The following is a 21628-nucleotide window of genomic DNA, read 5'->3' as shown; positions in this document are numbered from 1 at the left end:
GTGGAGGACTGGCCATTTTTTTTAGAGTTTATTTTTATGAGATCTAGGGGGAAAGGGAGTGATTGGAAATCATATTTAAATTTTTTACTTTATTATTTTGTTACTGTAGGGGGACTCTCTGATGTCCTATTAGTGCCCCTCCATAGTATAGTGCTCCTTAATGCTCACCCTCCCACAGTATTAATGCAACGTTGGTGCCATCCGCATAGTGTAAAGCCACGTTAGTGCCCTCTGCATAGTATGATGCCACGTTAATACACACATGCAGTATAATGCCTCGTTAGTCACCACCCGAATCCTAATCTTTCTTGTCTATACTGAAAATACTGGTTGTGTCCAGCTACTATTCACCTCAGGCCTTTACGTAATGGACTGACTAAGGGACAAAAAAATAACTGATACTGATGCAACTGATACATGTGAACATACTCTGTACTTCCTGAAGAAATGGAGAGAGTTCTGATTACTCCACCCATGCAGGATGATTGGCAGCCTTCTGTGTACACACACTTATACATGGAGAGCTATTAATTACATTGTGGGGGGAGCTAAGGAGTGCTATCAGTAGTTATTGCTCCAAATCAACCATTATATTACTTCATTCAAAACTAGGATGCAAAGCACCCCTGTTCTCGTGATTGGTGGGGATCCCAGTAAGTACTCCACCACTTACTTTGTATGAAATGCCTATTTAAAACTTAGGCCAAACCCTTGACTTTCCTTTGTGTACATTTTTGCTACGTGTTGGTTTGTAAGAAGGCCATGCCAAAGTATTTTTATTAAAATAAAACTAAAAACAAGAACAAGGGAAACGATCAAGGGGTAATATCAGAGAGCAATGACAGGAAATATTATTTCACTGAGAGAGTAGCTGAGGCTTATTACAAACTTCCAGCAGATGTAGTTGGGAAATCTATAGTAAGTGAATTTCTGCCTGCCTGGGATATAAATGGGTCTATCCTAAGATAACATTGTAAAAACATGAGGGCAGACTAGATGGACCATGTATTGTTTTTTGTCATCAATCTACCATGTTTCTATGGATATCAGCGTAATATGATGTTTTATTAAGAAAATTCCTATAGATTCCAGGTCCATGAAGCAAGTTATATGTTTTTTTACTTCTTTACGGTCTACTTACACCTAAATTCCTGTGTGTAGGTATCTTTCTGAGTTCCTTTATGCTTGGCTGATGTCCACACTTAGTCGCGCAGATAGCTCCCAAATGGCAGAAGAACGCATTATGGAAGAACAACAAAAGGGGCGCAGCAGCAAAAAGACTAAAAAGAAAAAGAAAGGTACTTTTCTTGTTTTATTATGGGTAAGAAATTGCGTTACCGTTTAAGGAGTTATCCAGAATCTCAGCAGTTGGGCAGGAGGCTGAGAAACATGAAAAAACACACAAAACAAATTCAAATTCCACTGTCTGAGGGACAGCAGCCTAAGGAAAGGAACTGGTAACATATGTGAGTGATGTCTGGTTTCATTCCCATGCCCCCTGAGGCCGATGATTTATCCTCAGCAGTCACGTGTGGCAAGAACTTCCGCCAACACAAACATGGGGACAAGTGAGTATGATTGATATATATATCTCTATAAACTGCTCAAAAAACTAAATATATTATACTAGCCTCTGCCCTCGACTTGGCCTCACTGCGTTTTGTTGGTGTTGATGATCCGCCTATATTTAGAAAATTGCTGCCATCGATGGTTCTGTGATTGATCCGGCATCTCAGAAAGCCTGCTGGAACGCCATATAATGAGCATGTTGTTGATGTCTGTGATCCGCCTGCTCCGGCGTTTCGGCAACTCTCAAGCTGGCCTGCTGCTGAACTCGTTTCTCGCACTGTGCCCGTGATTGTTCCGGCATCTCAGCAGCTCGCTAGGATGCCATATAATATGTTCATAACAGCCATAAATTCATAACAGCCGTGAAGCCATGTCATTTACCGGAATAAAAAGTAGCCTATGTGTTAATCGAGGTTACAAGCTATCTATGTGCCAAATTTCTTTCAAATGCATTCAGCCATTTTTTCGTGATTGACGAACAAACATCCAAACTTTCACATTATATAATAATAATAATAATAATAAAAAATAATAATTGTGTAATAATATATTATCCTATTAATAGGTGAAAGTTTGGATGTTTGTGGGTTTGGATGTTTGTTCCTCAATCACGCAAAACCCGCTCCACCGATTTGGCTGATATTTTCCACAAACATAGTTACTACACTCGATTGCGCAATAGGCTACTTTTTGTCACAATAGCGCACATACTGTACGTTTTTCCCAGGACCCCCACAAAACCCAAACTCACATCACTATCTCTGCAATCTCACACACTTTGGACCATAGCAAGCCACAAAATTCATATTACCCTCTACAGCAGAGGTCTGCAACCCCTGGCACACGTGCCAAGAGTGGCACTCCTGCCATATTTCACTGGCACACCAGCAGCACAGGACCTGCAAGAGTTAAATGAAGTCCGAGGTCCCTTCAGTGCTCTGCTAGAGCTGAGGCATAAGGACACTCCCCTTTGAGAGGGGTGCAGGAAACCCAGGGGGTGGAGCTTAATTGCTCAGGGCTCTGCCTGCTATAGTGATCCTGCTGTCTGCATCCTGCAAAAATTCCCCGAGGAAGAGAGGAAGCTGCTAGCAAAGTGAAACTGAAAAACACACAGGTACATAGGATTACTGTTCTCATTAATGTCAGGCATTTGGGGTTATTAGTTTAGTCTTAGTAACTCCATGTGCCTCACACCCCATCATGTCCCTCATATTAACCCCTGTGTGCCTCATATAACTATTACTAATATGTGAGACATATGGAGGTAATAATAAAAGACCTCAGTAATGAAGATACTTAATTATTACCTCCAAGTCTCTCACATATCAGTAACTCTTACACAAGGGTTAATGTGAGGGACATGATGGGGTTAATTGCTATTAATAAGAGGCGCATGGAGTTACTAAACTGTCATGCACAGGGACAGACTTTGTTGCTTGCTCAAGAGTATCCTGTGCCCAAAACTTACATGTACTGGCGGAAAATAACAAATCATACAATGTCGTATATCGAAGTATATTCACTTGAAATACCTCTGTCCCAAAGACACTATGTACAGTTTATACCAACACCGTATAGCAGCTGAACTACAAATTAACTTCAACACAAGTCTCATGTGCTCTCTGAATTATAGCAAAAACAAGATACAAAGTTACATTTCATATACCGTATTTTTCGGACTATAAGACGCACAGGTTTTAGAGGAGAAAAATAGGGGAAAAAAAATTTCAGGCAAAAAATGGTAAAATATTTAATATATGGGAGTTGTAGTTTTGGAACAGCTGCAAGGCCACATTGACAGGTGACCCTGCAGCTGTATGGGGATGTATAGGGCGTTTTTTTTGTGGGGCCAGGTGTACTTTTTAGATATACCATTTTGGGAAATGTTTATTGCTTAGATCACCTTTTATTTAATTCAGAGGCAAAACAGAGAGAAAAACCCGGCAGTTTAGCACTTTTGATTTTGACGTTCACTGTACATAAAAATATTAGTAGACCGGGCATTTTCAGACACAGGGATACCTAATGTGTATGTTTCACAGTAATGTTATACTTTTATATGTATTCTAGGGAAAGGAGGTGAACTTTTATTTATTTTATTTTTTATTATATTTTTTTTAAGTGTTGTTTTTTTTTTTTTTTTTTTTAACTATTTTATTATCCCCCGCCTAGGGGGCTTGAACCTGCAATCATTTGATTGCAAGTCCCATAGACGGCAATACAAGTGTATTGCCGTCTATGGGAGATTCTATACATTACTATCGCGGAGGGTCATAGACCAGCCGCGATAGTAATATATATCTATGACAGGCCTGGGAGCCTTCATTAGGCTCCCGGCTGTCATCGTAACAGGTCGGCTCCTGCGGCCTCGCCTTGCAGGAGCCGGCCTGCATCACTAAAGGTATGGGGCCGGTGGGGGGGGCTAACTGACTGCCGGGACCTGTGGAGGAGGAGCGGATTTGCAGCATGGCCGTGCTACTGCCACCGCTGGTTTTCTTCAGCGGCAGTAGCGTGACAATCTGCAGGCCCTGGCAGCTAAGACAGTCCCCGGCATCTGCTGTAATAGACCGGCGGATGCCGGGGAGTGTCTTAGCTGCCGGGGCCTGCAGTATTGTCACACTCCTGCCGCTGAAGAAAACCAGCGGTGGCAGTAGCGCGGCAATCTGCAGGCCCCGGCAGCTAAGACACTCCCCGGCATCCGCGTCTTATAGTCCGAAAAATACGGTACGTACCCACTTCTACAATCACCGCAGACGAAGTCGTGGGTACCAGCTAGTGTGTATGTGTGTGTGTGTATGTATGTATATATATATATATATATATATATATATATATATATAATCTCTATCTTCCTATTAATATTATATTATTTATTATAAATAATATAAATGTGAATTATATATATATATTAAATATAATGTAGTATAATATAATATATATTCTAGTATAATATATCTATAGTATATTACAATATATATATATATATATATATATATATATTTCACATTTATAATATTATTTATAATAATAATAAATAATATTAGTAGGAAGGGTTTTTATGTTTAACCTTCCCTGGCCTCCTGTACGAGTACTGAGATTTCTGGACAACTCCATTGCTGTATAGTTAAAGTTGTTACAAATGAAAAAACCTTTATTTTGTATATTTCAACTTAAAAAAAAAACAAACAAAAAACTGCCACTACATCAAAAACTAAAGTAAAATTAAATAATGTTTTTTTCCAATTTGGTTTTAATGTGGTTTTACCTATCTCAACCCAACCTGTTTTTAAAAGCACCCGTATAACAAGAAATTGCCTAATTTCCACTGCCAGACCTGCAGCAGAGAAGCAGCTGGCAGCGAGACAAGCTCCTGAATAAATGTGCATGTGTCCTAGTATATACACTGTATATGTTTAAGCTAATGACCTAGCAAAGCAGCTATTACTTTATTTTTCAGTTCGTCCACTGAGCAGAGAAATAACTCTAAGCCAAGCATACCAGAACATGTGTGCAGGGATGTACAAGGTACTTTTTAAAACCACTTCTATGGTTTCTGAAAGCCATTAACGTATATGATTAGCCTTAGAACCATACATTCAGATTCTAAGTTTTATCTATTTTATGGTCCAAAATGAGTTTGATTTTGTTAATGTAAGATAAAGTTACAGTTTAACCACTTAATGGTTGCCCATACATTCTTGTATGGTCACTGGTAAATGGTGTTATTCTCTGTGAAAACAGTGTTTCAGAATGGTGGCTGAATGGGGAATCATGCAGCTGCAGTCAGATCCCTGGCAGCAGTAACTTTAGTAGAAAGACAAACACAAGTTCTCGTTTTTATCATTGGGGGAACATGGCACCATTGGTATAGCTTTTCTGCTGGGACTATGCCTGAGTTTTTCCCAGACTTCCTGGTTCTTTTTTGGCAAGGGGGAGGGGTGGGGGACTTTTAGACCTTTTCCAATACACTTGCATGGTATTCTTGGTGGGAGGTCTCTCCCCTCTCCACAAGAAGCACTTTTTTTCTAGCTTCCAGTGCCCCTGCTTAAGTAGCTCAGCAGCAGCACCTTAAGTCAGCTTGGGAGTACAGATCCTGTGGAACCTTTCTGTGCAGCTTTTTCCACTGCAGCAGTTTGATGCGCTCTGGTGGCCGGTAGGCTTGCCCTTGGGCTACTTCCCTTCTCCTTTGGGGACCCTTTTTCTCTGCAGTGTCTTTCTCCTGCAAAGAGTCCCACTGCTCTCTGGCCCCCACCGGTGCTGCCACATTTTTATTCATGCGCCACTGATTTAGAAGGCTGCTATGTGGCCAACTTAGGCCCATCTTTTTCCATTGCTTGCTGCCCCGGCCCCCCACTCCCTTCCAGAAGACCTTGGAATGGCTGCTCTCCCAGATTTCTGTTTGGCAATTTCTGTCAGGCCCCCTCCTCAAGCATGAGCAGTCATCCCTGTAAACGAACCAGGTAGTCCTCATATAGGTCTATCTCCTACTCCCCTTCCTCTGAGTCCTCCCCATACAGGGGTTGTCCATTCTGACAGGCGGAACTACCTCTCCCCCTGCTCGGTCTGTTTTTTTTCTGTGGATGCATCTGATTTGGAGCTTCAGCAAGGTACATCTTTTATCAGCCGATATGCAGGACCTCACTCGGGTGGTTGGGGATACCTATTATGGATCTGAAGAGCCCAGCCTCACTGCCTGGCACAACTGCTTTCGCCTTCTGGTCTTCCCCTCCACTGAGCCTTTGACCAGATGTTGAAAAAGGAATGGCTCTTTCCATATCGTCACTTGTCTTCCACAAAGATAGGATGTCCTTTCGCTGTTCCCAGATCTGTCCGTCTCCAGATGGTTCTACCTCAATAACCCCTTGGACAAGAAAATGGACTCCCTTTCCAAAGCAGTTTTTGCAGCAGTTGAATTGGCTCTTCAGCCTTGCTCTGCAGCCTCCTGGGTTTGCGTGGCCTGGATCAAACCGCTTCAGAAGTACCCCCAGCATAACAAGCTAATAGTGCTGATGCAAGATACCAAACTATCAGCTGTAAGCAGGAGATCTCACTACGTACCAAAGAACTACCACATGTTATCATGATAGCTGCATATGTCCCCCACCTCTGCAAAAATGTTTTTCTGCCTGTTATATCTACATGCTGTGACCCCCCTCCTCGTGTCCTCCAACCACATTTGGCTGTATTATTAACATCACTCCGCACAGAGAACTAAATGATCCTGCAGTGTGTCTGTGTTGCTTTCATTTTAGTTGCTATGATTCCTAGGATTTCTCTATCTGCCATGAGCTTCTATGTGTTTTCTCTCTTGTTATATACTACTGTACCATCTATGAAACTGTATCACTGAAATTTCCCCATTGTGGGACTATTAAAGGAATATCTTATCTTATCTTAATGGTTTCTCAGAGCCTACATGTCTAAAAGTACCTCTGCGATACTTCACCGAAAGTGGCTTGCCAGTCAGCCAAAGCAACGGAAAACACAGTGGTCATATGCTAAACGGTTTGGTTTCAGTCGTGAAATGCAGAATCTGCCTTTAAAAAGGTAGTCCTCATTCTTCCCATCTCCTTGGACGAATAGGGCAGACTATTTTGCATGGTCTCTGCCACTACGAAGGGTCTTGAGAAGCTAAGTTCAGATTACTGAAGGAAAGTGTTCTCTCCTCCCCCAGCTCCGTTCGAAGCGCCAACCATCCTTCGAGTTTTTGCTTTTTTTGTGGCTCCACTTCCCTCTCCGGAGGGCAGTCTTCCCTAGACTTCTGCTCCAAACAGCCCTCTTTCAAGACCAGATCTGCTTGGCTCCTCTATCTGCTCATGCAGGTTTTGCATGGAATTTCTGTCCTCAATAGAAATTTGTAACGCCTAACTCCACATTCCCATTTTCGCCTTCCGTCAGAGATTCTCTGCTTTGGGTCATTTCCAGTTTTTCATGCTCCTCTTTGGGCTGGCCTTTGGTCCCCAGATCTTCACCATGTCATGGCGTCCCTCATGGCGATCTTTCACTCCCATGAGGAGCTCCCATGATGCCATTCCTAGACAACCTCCTGGTGAATTCCCCCTCCAAGAGAGCAAACTTGACCAGCCTTTGGAACTCCTTGGATCTCCTTTGTCAGTTTTATTTGGCTTATCAACAAAATCCTGCCTTGTGTCTTCCCACTGCGTGGAGTTCTTGGGCATGATTATCGATACTTCGCAGGGCAAGGTTCTCCGCCCAGAGCCCTCCAGTGCAGTGTGTCCATTCATCTTTGTGGTTTCTCTGAGCCGGTCATCCTGACTATGCTTATGGCTCGCAATCTCTCATCGCACCTGAAAGGCCTACTTGTGGTGGTGCGAATGGCACAATTGGCACATTGTTCACAAGGACTCTTGTCATTCTCATCCTTCCTTCATCTTTCCTCTCCAAGGTTGTTTCCTCCTTCCACATGAACAAGGTCATAGTCTTGCCGTCCTTTTTGTCCAGACCCAAACACCCCCGTGAACACTATCTTCGTTGCCTTGCCCTGGTCCGGACAATTTCATTTGGACTCCTTGTTCGTTCTCCCTGAGGGTCCTCACAGCCTCCAGATGGATCTGGTCTGTCATCAGGGAAGCCTATAGGGTTAAAGGGGCTCTATCAGCAAATCGCCATTTTACTTAATGTCAGTTCGCGAGTGAGCCTGCGCAGTAGCGCTTCGGAGGGATCCACTACTACGCAGGCGCGGGATTTAAAGAGAAGAAGCCGGAAGACACGGAACCAGAGGGCGTCGCTCCAAGAAGACAGAAGAGGCAGGCGTGCCCGAAGCTGACGTCGCATCCTTTATCCCCGCCCATGGTGCACGTTCAGGTAAGTTTTATATATATGTTTTAATACTTCTATTTAAAAACGGGACCTGGATTAAATGTAACATTTACGGTGCCTGAATAGCCTTTTTAAAGGCTATTCACGCATATGTGGGGCTCTATTAGCATAATTTTGCTGATAGAGCCCCTTTAAGAGTAGGATGTCACCCCTTTGGGGGAGGGGGGAAGGGAGTACTCTCCTCTACCAGGTCTGTTTGAGTCTCCTGGGCAGTCTGACATGAGGCTTCTGCTGCCCATGTCTTCATGTTTACCACTTCGGCCTCTGTCCACACGTTTACCAGTTCTACCAGATCCATTCTGTGGCCTCTGCCAATGCCAGTTTGGGTCATAAAGTTGGTGTTTGCTGACATGGGTGTTTTTTTTTTTTTTTTTTTTTTTTCTTCTCACCCTCTGGATTTATGTACTCGACATAAAATCTCTCTCATTTGGGGACACAGGTCCCACCCATTCTTTTTTCTGCACATGTTGTTGGTTCTGTGTTCTTTGGTTTCTTGTTTACGTTGTTCTCTTTCCTACTGTTGCGGTACAAAACTGGCTAGCATTGTGTCTGAGGAGAGGGTATAGTCTGGTATAGCCTTGGTGCTGTGTTCCCCAATGGATACAATGAATAAAGAATTTTATGGGGAGTACAAATATCTAATTTTTTTGCTAAATCCAACTCTTTGCATTCCTCAATTCTGACGCAGTTGGAGTTTTTTTCTTTAGTTCTCACCATTCCTTAGCAGTGAGTGCAGTTAGTTTAGCAGCTAATATTCTAATTAGACCCTGTATTGTCAGACGGGTTGCCCCTCTAGTGTTTGCTGTAGCCCAGGACCACCCACCTGACTGTAAAAGGTTTAAATATCATATTGTATGGTGAAACTAACTGCACTGATTGCTTAGGAATTGTGGAGGCTAGAATAAAATAAAATAGAATGGTTTTTTTTCTTTTTAACACTATAAAAATCCAGTAATGATGAAAAAATACACAAAAAATGAATTTTCTAGCATAAAATAAGTTACCGATTTACCCAGCATAAATTGAAAATAACAATCCAGTTTGCTACACTGACACTACTAGACACTCGAGTAGATATTTGGCATGTTTATATGGCCCAAATATAATTACATTGCGGGCCAGAGTATGCCACCTTTGCTGTATGGTATTAATTGGTTAAGTGTCATTCCGAATTCTTAATATATACTTCAGCAAGTTGTTATTTTCTCATTTATTTAGACAATGATTGCATTTGACATGGATGGGAAAGTAAGAAAACCCAAGTTTGAGTTGGACAGTGAGCAAGTTCGGTATGAGCACAGATTTGCACCATTCAACAGCGTTATCACCCCTCCACCAGTGCACTATTTACAGTTTAAGGTAGGTTGTATGACTGGTTTCACTGCTCTAATCACTTTCACTCTGTACAGTTGTCAAATTGAATCCCCTTTTAGCTAAATCCAGTTGAAAGTAAAGAGCTCTATGAAGTTGTCATAACCTGTCCATATACATTAGATGCATAATAGCCAAATCAGCTTTGACAGAACTAGCTGACCATCTAATGCAGACCTGGGCAAAGCCCGGCCCCCGGGCCATATTCGGCCCTCTGACTGATTCAGTCTGGCCCGCACAGCTTTGACTAGGGAGGCGTGTCTAGGGGGCGTGTCTTAGTGCCGGCCGAAGATGGAGATGTGGAGCGTGTCATAAAGTACTGAGAGATGTAAGGTGAGCTGCAGGGGGGAGAGAGAGAGTGAGTGTGTGTGTGTGTGTCTATATGTGTGTGTGTCTGTATGTGTGTCTGTCTGTATGTGTGCCTGTCTGTATGTGTGTGTGTCTGTATGTGTGCCTGTCTATATGTGTGCCTGTCTATGTCTGTCTATATGTGTGTGTGTGTCTCAGTAACCTAGGGGCAGAGATGGAAGGGGAATGTTATACTAGGGCAGAGATGGCAGATGGAAGGGGGGGGGGGCATGAAACTGGGGGAGAGATGGAGGGGGGGGGACATGAAATGGGGAAAATAAAGGGGGATATGAAACTGAGGGAGAAATGGAGGGGGGGGGGACATGAAACCATGGAGGAAGCTGTAGGGGGACCGGTCTACCTCTAGTTGCCCCCAGTTTAATGTCACCCTCCAGCTACCCCTACGGTTTAATGTCTGCTTCCAGCTTCCCGATTTTAATGTCCCCCTCTAGTTGCCCCCAGTTTCATGTCCCGCTCCAGCTGTCAATTTATTGCTGCCCTCCAACAACCCCACTGTTTAATGTCCCCCTCCAGCTGCTCCAGTTTCATGTCCCCTCTAGTTTCCACCAGTTTATACTGGGGCACCAGGAGAGGGGCTTAATACTGTGGGGCAGTTGGAAGGACCATTACAATGTGGGGGCGTATAATGTACGGGTGACTTTAGGAGGATTATACTGTGTGGGGGCACATGGAAAGATGATTGGGAATGGGCAGAGTCAACGTAGAAGTGGGTGGAGCTAAATTTGTCATGGCACGGCCCTCTAGCATAGTTTCAATTTCTTATACGGCCCCATGGGAAAATTAATTGCCCACCCCTGATCTAATGTGTACAGTCATGGCTAAAAGTTTTGAGAATGACACACACATTATATTTTCACATGATCTGCTGCCCTCTGGTTTTTATGTGTGTTTGTCAGATGTTTTTATCACATACAGAAATAGAATTGCAATCATATTATGAGTAACAAAAGCTTATATTGACAGTTACAATGAGTTAATGCACAAGTCAATATTTGCAGTGTTGACCCTTCTTCTTCAGGACCTCTGCAATTCTCCCTGGCATGCTCTCAATCAACTTCTGGACCAAATCCTGACTGATAGCAGTCCATTCTTGCACAATCAATGCTTGCATTTTGTCAGAATTTGTAGGTTTTTGTTTGACCTCCCGTCTCTTGATGATTGACCACAAGTTCTCAATGGGATTAAGATCTGGGGAGTTTCCAGGCCATGGACCCAAAATCTCTATGTTTTGTTCCCTGAGCCATTTAGTTATCGCCTTTGCTTTATGGCAAGGTGCTCCATCATGCTGGAAAAGGCATTGTTGATCGCCAAACTGCTCTTGGACGGTTGGGAGAAGTTGATCTTGGAGGACATTCTGGTACCATTCTTTATTCATGGCTGTGTTTTTAGGCAAGACTGTGAGAGAGCCGATTCCCTTGGCTGAGAAGCAACCCCACACATGAATGGTTTCAGGATACTTTACAGTTGGCATGAGAGAAAACTGGTGGTAGCGCTCACCTCGTCTTCTCCGAATAAACTGTTTTCCAGATGTCCCAAACAATCGAAAAGGGGATTCATCAGAGAAAATGACTTTACCCCAGTCCTCAGCAGTCCACTCCCTGTACCTTTTGCAGAATATCAGTCTGTCCCTGATGTTTTTTCTGGAGAGAAGTGGCTTCTTTGCTGCCCTCCTTGAGACCAGGCCTTGCTCCAAGAGTCTCCGCCTCACAGTGCGTGCAGATGCACTCACACCTGCCTGCTGCCATTCCTGAGCAAGCTCTGCACTGCTGGTAGCCCGATCCCGCAGCTGAAACACTTTTAAGAGACGGTCCTGGCACTTGCTGGTCTTTCTTGGGCGCCCTGGAGCCTTTTTGCCAACAATGGAACCTCTCTCCTTGAAGTTCTTGATGATGCGATAGATTGTTGACTGAGGTGCAATCTTTCTAGCTGCGATACTCTTCCCTGTTAGGCCTGTTTTTGTGCAGTGCAATGATGACTGCACGTGTTTCTTTAGAGATAACCATGGTTAACAGAAGAGAAACAATGATGCCAAGCACCAGCCTCCTTTTAAAGTGTCCAGTGGTGTCATTCTTACTTAATCATGACAGATTGATCTCCAGCCCTGTCCTCATCAACACCCACACCTGTGTTAATGGAGCAATCACTGAAACGATGTTAGCTGGTCCTTTTAAGGCAGGGCTGCAATGATGTTGAAATGTGTTTTGGGGATAAAGTTCATTTTCTAGGCAAATATTGACTTTGCAAGTAATTGCTGTTAAGCTGATCACTCTTTATAACATTCTGGAGTATATGCAAATTGCCATTAGGAAAACTGAAGCAGTAGACTTTGTAAAAATTAATATTTGTATCATTCTCAAAACGTTTGGCCATGACTGTATGCCGGCCACTGCAGATGTTATTGAAGGTAATGATTGGGCTATTGGATTTCAACTTCTGATCCTTCTACTCCTGGTCAAAGAAGCTCAGGAGACCTGCACCACTGTGCCGAGTCAAGCATGTATGTTTGTGGGGAAGTTGAGCGATATATCTGTTAGTTTAAGATAGCCAGCTTTACCTTTCCTCTTGGCTTCCTTCAATGGGTTCTGCTAGCTTTTTTTTTCTGCTAGCAGAAAAAGGAACCCATTGAAGTCAATGGGAAGCATTTTTTTTTCAGCGCTGAAATTCCACACCAAATTCCTCACCATTTTCCTTTGTGTGAATGGACCCTTATAGTGAGATATATATATATATATATATATATATATATATATATATATATATATATATATATATATATATATATTTTTTTATTAAAAGGGCTCTATCAGCAAAATCATGCTGATACAGCCCACATATGCGTGAATAGCCTTTAAAAAGGCCATTCAGGCACCAGTAAAGTTTTTTTTTTTTTTTTTTTTTATAAATTCTTTATTTATAAACAAACATAGGTAAAAGAGGAAATCATCTGCAAAATCAAACATAAGGAGGCAAGGAGGGCCACAAATAACAACAAGGCCCCAAATGAAAAACAAAGCAAAAATTACCAGGATTAGACCTCCCGAGGACGAGGAGGCCGAAAAGGCAACATCAACACACAACTAAACCCGAGGGGAAAACAGCACAGTAAAGGAGGAGGGGGGATGAAAAATAAAGGGGGGGGGAGGGGACGGGGGGGTGAGAGGGAAAGAAAAAGAAGGGGGGAGGGGGGGGGGAACCGGGACCAAAACCGGATCTCAAGGTTGACCCATCAGGTCCCTGTACTGCTGTGAACCCTGGAATAGGATCCACGGGGACCAAGCCCTCAAATAGGTATCATACTTGTCTCGAAGAGACGCTGTGAGGTCTTCCATTGATTGGATGTCCTCCACCTTGCGGAGCCAATGACGCAGAGAAGGAGGGCTGGTAGATTTCCAAAGGGCCGGGATGCAAGCCCTGGCGGTGTTGATCAGGTGGCGGATTGCTGAGCGGCGGTATGCCCGGCGGGGAATATTAGAGAGGTGTAGAAGAAAGCAAGCCGGGGTATTGGGAAGAGAGGTCTGAAAAATTTGCGAAGTCAAACGGTGAACACCGTCCCAGAAGTCTCTCAGGGTCGGGCAGTTCCAGAAGACATGTAGGAGGGTCCCCTCCTCCAGGCCACAACGCCAGCAAAGTGAAGAAGTGGCGGGAAAAAACTTGATACCATCTGGTGAGAATCTTGTAGCCCGCCTCCTGAAACTTACAGGCCACCGAGCTTTTATGGGCGAGCTCCAGAATCCTGACACAGTCCGCATCTGAAAAAGAGAGGCCGAGGTCAGACTCCCATTTAGCTAGAAAGGGGGGTCTGTGACCAGGAGGAGGGGAGACCAAGAGCAGATAGAGCTCCGAAAGAGAGTGGCGGAGGAGACCAGGCACCAGTAAAGTTATATTAAACTACCGCCCGTTTTAAAATAAAACCCTAAAACAGAATATGTTCAACTTACCGAACATGCAAGGGGGGTCTGCCGTCTTCTTCAGCCACGCCTCCTCTTCCAGCGATGTCCTCAGGTCCCGTCTAACTAGCGAACTGTCATTGATAACAAAAAAAAATAGCGCAGGTGCATGCGCAGTAGCGTGCTGCTTCTGCTACTATGCATGCGCCATTTTTTATCAATGTCAGTTCGCGAATTAGACGGGACCCGAGGACATCGCTGGAAGAGGAGGCGTGGCTGAAGATGACGTTGGACCCTGAATGTCGGACCCCCCCTTGCACATTCGGTAAGTTGAAAATATTCTGTTTTAGGGTTTTATTTTAAAACGGGGAGGGGGGGGCAGTTTAATATAACTTTAGCGGTGCCTGAATAGTCTTTTTAAAGGCTATTCACGCATATGTGGGGCTCTGTCAGCATGATTTTGCTGATAGAGCCCCTTTAACTTTTATGTTGCCATGTCCTATGGTGTAACTTCAAAAAATGTGTTTGTTTCAAAGCTTGTCATCTTGTACCATAACTCTTTTAATCTCTTCGGCTGGATCCCATAAGCCACTACTGTATTTACCAATGAACAACATTCTCTTTTCAATGTTTTAACCATTTGACTGTACTGCATAGTTTCTATACTAGCTTGCTTTTTGCCTGCATACGTACTTTACAAGCTCACTTTTTGAAACTTGTAGGAAATGTCTGATTTAAATAAGTACAGCCCGCTTCCCCAGTCTTCAGACCTTTACTTGGCTGCAAGCAAACACTTCCAGCAAGCAAGAATGATTTTAGAAAATATCCCAAATCAAGATCAAGAGGTAAGATTTATTCATACATATGAATTGTGCAGTAGAATAAATGAAAGTTCTTATGCTTCAGTATGTCTTTATAAAGGTTCTCAGATTGACTGTTTTAGTTCATTGACTGTTGATTTATAGGTTTATCTCCAAAACCAAACGGCCATTCTCAATCAACAATACATTTTTAATGAAATTTGAAAGATCCGTGGACTTCTCTGCTGTGTGGCTTTTAGACATGCTATGGCCGTGTCTTATCTGTATTGTACTACATGACATGGTACCCTCAATGTGCAGTGCATAGTGGGGGGGGGGGGGCACGCACCAGTTAGCCACTGCAGTCTTCAAGAAAGCCTGCTGACTCTGCAGGTAACAGATTAAACAGATGCCTGTGCCCTATGTGACTCAGCACTTACTCTTTACAGTGTAGCCATCTACTGCTATACAGCCTGACGCACTACTAGTATAGCCTAGGACCCAACCTTGTGTAAATTTGTAGGCATTGCTACACTTGAGTTGTCTAATGGTGCAGGGAGCAGGTGTTCCCCCTGGACAAAGGGGGCCTTGTCGCTAATCATTTATAATTCTACTACTGCTGGCTGCTATTCCTCTATTCTACTACTGCAAGGGCTCGTTCACATCTGTGCCCGGTCTCCGTTCTGCAGGTTTCCGTTTCCTGCACAAAACAGAGGCAGGATACGGAAACCTGCAGGACTCTTTCAAAACCCATTCATTTGAATGGGTTTGAAAGATGTCCGGCGGTGAGCGTTTTATGCTCTCCGCCACAAAACCGTTTTTTTTTTAAATCGGACACAGAGTCGGACATGCAGTACTCTGTGTCCAGTTTAAAAAATCCAGTTTCGCGGCGGAGAGCATAAAACGCTCACCGCCGCTCACGGCCAGACCCGCTCTGACAGCTTTCCGTTTTCTGCATGCTTGCAGAAGACGGAAACCACAGAATGGAGATTAAACACTAGTGTGAACCCATCGTAACTCAGGATTAGTAAATATTTGTAAGCCATTTTGAGACACTGTTATTTTGTTTACTAACATAGTTCCTTTTATTTTATTTATTTTTTTATTTAGGTCAATGAGATTTTGAAGGTATCCAAAAACAATATAGTGGTAATGAAATTGCTTGCTGGAGGCCATAAAAAGGACTCTAAGGTAAGCAGACAGAATGAAGTATCCTTAACCAATTTAAAGCATAGTGACAGATTTCTCATCCAAGTTGAGATGTCTGCCTTCTATTGTAGAATGTACAGTATATGTTCACATGAATGCCTAACAAATGCATAGTCAGAAGCCATTCTGTCACATAGGGACCATTGCATTAGTGGAATCCCCTTCTTAGAGTCAGCACTCAGTAGCAGTATCTCTGACAGACTCGAGCCATTCATTGGAGGCTTCAGTCTGAAAGGGGTGATCTCTGCTTTAACAACTATTTTAAAGGCTATGGACATATTTTACATACCCTGTTTCTCCAAAAATAAGCCCTACCCCAAAAATAACCCCTAGCTTGTTTTTGCAGGGTTTTTAGAGTAGGCTTAAAATATAAACCCTACTCCAAAAATAAGCGTTAGTTACAGTCAGCGCCTCCAGTGCTAGGTTATGTCATAAGATGTCACCAAGGCGGAGCATAGCGCAGCTCTCAACCATCCTGGACTAATGCCCCGCCTAACCATCCTGGACTAATACCTGCCACCACGAGATGGCAAAACCCACTCACCCGGTCCAGAGTCCCACCTCTTGCTCCCGTGTCCTCCCACTACGCTATACAAACAGCATAGCACTCAAAAGCAGGAGCAACCTCATAGGTTTTATACACATAGTGTGATCCCAATAGTTGGTCCAAAATTTAACTTCATGTCTATACCAAAAAGAACCATTTATCAATAAAAAACATAGGTATACGGACACTCAGTCTATATCAATAAACCATGACAGTTGTTGAGTAAAAACATACAAATGTTATTATTACAATTAAGACATATACATATAAGACACAAGTGACGCAGCAACAGTACAAACCAGAGTACAGCAAATACCAAAGTAGTATCTCAATTATATCTCTTATTATATCATATGTAGTATAAGTCACTGATAGTATAGTGGTCCACTGTTACAATGATATGAAAATATACAGTATATACCACCAACAAGTATAGAAAAAAACTCCCACTATGCTGTGGGCTTGGATACCTCAGACATCAGGTGCCACCCTTGCTCGCTTCCAGAGATGCAGCCACTCCACTACAGCATCTCCCCCTTGGAAAAAAAAGAAGGGATAGAGAGGGCATGGTACCAATTCCAAAGTGTTCAGGGAGAGTGCCAGTAAGTTTAAGACCCACTGACCCTGCCCCATCATTTGTGAATGTAAGTTCGGGTTACTAACTCTAAGCATTTTACAAGAATCATCCGGAGCTCTGTTACCCGAAAAATAAGACCTGACCTGACAATAAGCCCTAGCCTTCTTTCAGAGAAAAAAAAAATATTATAAAACCCTGCCTTATTTTCAGAGAAACACAATAGCAAAAACTGATTATTACCGTATTTTTCGGACTATAAGACGCACTTTTTTCCCCCCAAATTTCGGAGGAAAATGAGGGTGCGTCTTATAGTCTGAATGTGGGTTTGCAGCATGGCCGCGCTACTGCCACCGCTGGTTTTCTTCAGCGGCAGTAGCGCGGCAATCCGCAGGCCCCGGCAGCTAAGACACTCCCCGGCATCCGCCGGTCTATTACAGCAGATGCCGGGGAGTGTCTTAGCTGCCGGGGCCTGCAGATTGCCGCGCTACTGCCACCGCTGGTTTTCTTCAGCGGCAGAAGTGTGACAATCTGCAGGCCCCGGCAGCTAAGACACTCCCCGGCATCCGCCGGTCTATTACAGCAGATCCCGGGGAGTGTCTTAGCTGCCGGGGCCTGCGGATTGCCGCGCTACTGCCGCTGAAGAAAACCAGCGGTGGCAGTAGCGCGGCCATGCTGCAAACCCACTCCTCCACCGCAGGTCCCGACAGTCAGTTAGCCCCCCCCCGGCCTCATACCTTTAGTGATGCAGGCCGGCTCCTGCACGGCGAGGCTGCAGGAGCCGACCTGTTCCGATGACAGCCGGGAGCCTAATGAAGGCTCCCAGGCCTGTCATAGATACAGTCCTATGAAAAAGTTTGGGCACCCCTATTAATCTTAATCATTTTTTTGTTCTAAATATTTTGGTGTTTGCAACAGCCATTTCAGTTTTATATATCTAATAACTGATGGACACAGTAATATTTCAGGATTGAAATGAGGTTTATTGTACTAACAGAAAATGTGCAATATGCATTAAACCAAAATTTGACCGGTGCAAAAGTATGGGCACCCTTATCATTTTATTGATTTGAATTCCCCTAACTACTTTTTACTGACTTACTGAAGCACAAAATTGGTTTTGTAACCTCAGTGAGCTTTGAACTTCATAGCCAGATGTATCCAATCATGAGAAAAGGTATTTAAGGTGGCCAATTGCAAGTTGATCTCCTATTTGAATCTCCTCTGAAGAGTGGCATCATGGGCTACTCAAAACAACTCTCAAATGATCTGAAAACAAAGATTGTTCAACATAGTTGTTCAGGGGAAGGATACAAAAAGTTGTCTCAGAGATTTAACCTGTCAGTTTCCACTGTGAGGAACATAGTAAGGAAATGGAAGAGCACAGGGACAGTTCTTGTTAAGCCCAGAAGTGGCAGGCCAAGAAAAATATCAGAAAGGCAGAGAAGAAGAATGGTGAGAACAGTCAAGGACAATCCACAGACCACCTCCAAAGAGCTGCAGCATCATCTTGCTGCAGATGGTGTCACTGTGCATCGGTCAACTATACAGCGCACTTTGCACAAATAGAAGCTGTATGGGAGAGTGATGAGAAAGAAGCCGTTTCTGCACGTACGCCACAAATAGAGTTGCCTGAGGTATGAAAAAGCACATTTGGACAAGGCAGCTTCATTTTGGAAACAAGAATTGAGTTGTTTGGTTATAAAAAAAAGGCGTTATGCATGGCGTCCAAAAAGAAACAGCATTCCAAGAAAAACACATGCTACCCACTGTAAAATTTGGTGGAGGTTCCATCATGCTTTGGGGCTGTGTGGCCAATGCCGGCACTGTGAATCTTGTTAAAGTTGAGGGTCGCATGGATTCCACTCAGTATCAGCAGATCTTGAGAATAATGTTCAAGAATCAGTGACGAAGTTGAAGTTACGCCGGGGATGGATATTTCAGCAAGACAATGATCCAAAACACCGCTCCAAATCCTCAGGCATTCATGCAGAGGAACAATTACAATGTTCTGGAATGGCCATCCCAGTCCCCAGACCTGAATATCATTGAACATCTGTGGGATGATTTGAAGCGGGCTGTCCATGCTCGGCGACCATCTAACTTAACTGAACTTGAATTGTTTGTCCAAAATACCTTTATCCAGGATCCAGGAACTGATTAAAAGCTACAGGAAGCGGCTAGAGGCTGTTATCTTTGCAAAAGGAGGATCTACTAAATATTAATGTCACTTTTCTGTTGAGGTGCCCATACTTTTGCACCGGTCAAATTTTGGTTTAATGCATATTGCACATTTTCTGTTAGTACAATAAACCTCATTTCAATCCTGAAATACTACTGTGTCCATCAGTTATTAGATATATCAAACTGAAATGGCTGTTATAAACACCAAAATATTTAGAACTAAAAATGATTAAGATTAATAGGGGTGCCCAAACTTTTTCATAGGACTGTATATATTACTATCGCGGCTGGTCTATGACCCTCCGCGATAGTAATGTATAGAATCTCCCATAGACGGCAATACACTTGTATTGCCGTCTATGGGACTTGCAATCAAATGATTGCAGGTTCAAGCCCCCTAGGCGGGGGATATTAAAATAGTAAAAAAAAAAACCACTTAAAAAAAATATAATAAAAAATAAAATAAATAAAAGTTCACCTCCTTTCCCTAGAATACATATAAAAGTATAACATTACTGTGAAACATATACATTAGGTATCCCTGTGTCTGAAAATGCCCGGTCTACACCTGGCCCCACAAAAAAACCGCCCTATACATCCCCGTACAGCTGCAGGGTCACCTGTCAATGTGGCCTTGCAGCTGTTCCAAAACTACAACTCCCATATATTAAATATTTTACCATTTTTTGCCTGAAAATTTTTTTTCCCTATTTTTCTCCTCTAAAACCTGTGCGTCTTATAGTCCGAAAAATACGGTACATTCATTAATGGTTACCGTGATTTTTTTTGCTGCAATCTTTATTTGTTTTTAGCCCCTGATCTGTATTTTGGAGCTTGCTCCTAGTTTTACACTGAGTATTAGACATGTTCTTTTGTCCAGGGCCAGCATGTAACATAACTCACATACTTAAATGTTGTGCCATAGAGTAGTTTCTGTTCGGAAAGCTCTGCTGCGTTTTCCAGTAACACCTCCAGACTTTTTTCTTCTTCTTTTGTACCTGAACATACATAATATCTTATCTCTCTCTTCTTGCAGGTTCCCCCTGAGTTTGACTTCTCTGCACACAAGTATTTTCCTGCTGTGAAACTGGTATAAATGATCAGCGAAGAGACTGTAAGACATTTTACACAGAGCGTGTTCTGTTTAATGTGTGCGGAGTTCAGGACATAGGAAACTTTTTCATTTAATTTTTTTAGTGCACTGGTAACTTTTCTGTAAAGCCACAGGGTGGACAATCTTTGTAAATTGGCTGTGTGGGATCTTGTGTTATGACACCAATGTTTTCCAATAAATATTTAAAACCTCCTTAGTGTTTTTATGTCTCATCTCATCTTATGAAACTGCTACTGTACTAGTCCCATGATGCTTTATAACGCAGTGACTCATTTGTCCTCTCAGATCACTGGCGAACCCTGCAGCTGCTTCAGAAACCTGTCTGCTGTCCCTGTGCCAGAAAGGAAATCTACACCAGTCAGGAACTGGCATATATTTACATTTTATTTCATGGCAGAAACCTGTTGTGAGTTATAATAAATCTGAGTCTGATCGCACATGTGGTGCAAAACATGTGCCTCATCATCATCCCTCTTTGTTTTTGTTGCAGATTTTTTAGTTTTTTTAGTGTATGTTCACTTGTGTGGACTAGTTTTCTTTTTCCAATTTGTGGGTAAAAAGAACAGAAGAAAAAATTCTCACTATTTCTAAAAGGCTATTAGGGTGACCACTTTTTAGCTGTGTCTCAGTTGAACCCAGCCAAATTATCTAATGCAGGGGTACCCAATACGTCGATCACGATCTACTGGTAGATCGCAAAGGACATATGGGTCGATTGCGGGATGCAGGGATCCCCGGTGTCTGCTTGTTCACAGTGCAGGCTGAGAGTCATCTCCGGACACTGGCAGGCTAGGGCTGCGGCAGCCCCAGCCTGCCAGTGTCCGGAGAAGACTCTCAGCCTGCACTGTGAACAAGCAGACAGTGGGGATCCCTGGGCAGCCACAGAATGCCGTTGTCTCCTGCTGTCACGATCCGCCCGGCCCCACCCATGTAGATCTTTTGCCTTGGTCAGCTGATAAAGTAGCTCACACGCTGAAAAAGTGTGAGCACCCCTGATCTAATGTGTACAATGGCCTACTTACTCTCCTCTGGCTGCAGGTGGACTTCAACTGGCAATTTTTTTTTTTGTCCTCAGCTTCTTCTGGCTGTGGCTCATTTACTTAAGGGCCCCTTCACACGGAGTATACACTGGCTGATTCTGAACGTGTAAACGTTCCGAATCAG

General features: G+C 43.3%; 1 protein-coding gene across 1 annotated transcript in view; it reads left to right on the top strand.

Moving 5' to 3' along the window:
* The window catches only part of NAA35 (N-alpha-acetyltransferase 35, NatC auxiliary subunit), a 43550-nt gene extending 22894 nt beyond the window's left edge, over positions 1–20656 (top strand). Inside the window, exons 18-23 of the mRNA XM_075277909.1 lie at positions 1162–1298; positions 5027–5094; positions 9628–9768; positions 14759–14881; positions 15947–16027; positions 20387–20656. Coding sequence (XP_075134010.1) covers positions 1162–1298; positions 5027–5094; positions 9628–9768; positions 14759–14881; positions 15947–16027; positions 20387–20446 — 610 coding nt within the window. The 3' untranslated portion in view covers positions 20447–20656. The remainder of the gene's footprint in view (positions 1–1161; positions 1299–5026; positions 5095–9627; positions 9769–14758; positions 14882–15946; positions 16028–20386) is intronic.
* The last annotated feature ends 972 nt before the right edge of the window (positions 20657–21628 follow it).

The sequence above is a fragment of the Leptodactylus fuscus genome, chromosome 1 (assembly GCF_031893055.1).
Source record: "Leptodactylus fuscus isolate aLepFus1 chromosome 1, aLepFus1.hap2, whole genome shotgun sequence".
NCBI lineage: Eukaryota > Metazoa > Chordata > Amphibia > Anura > Leptodactylidae > Leptodactylus > Leptodactylus fuscus.
This window is presented reverse-complemented; position numbering and strand designations above follow the sequence as displayed.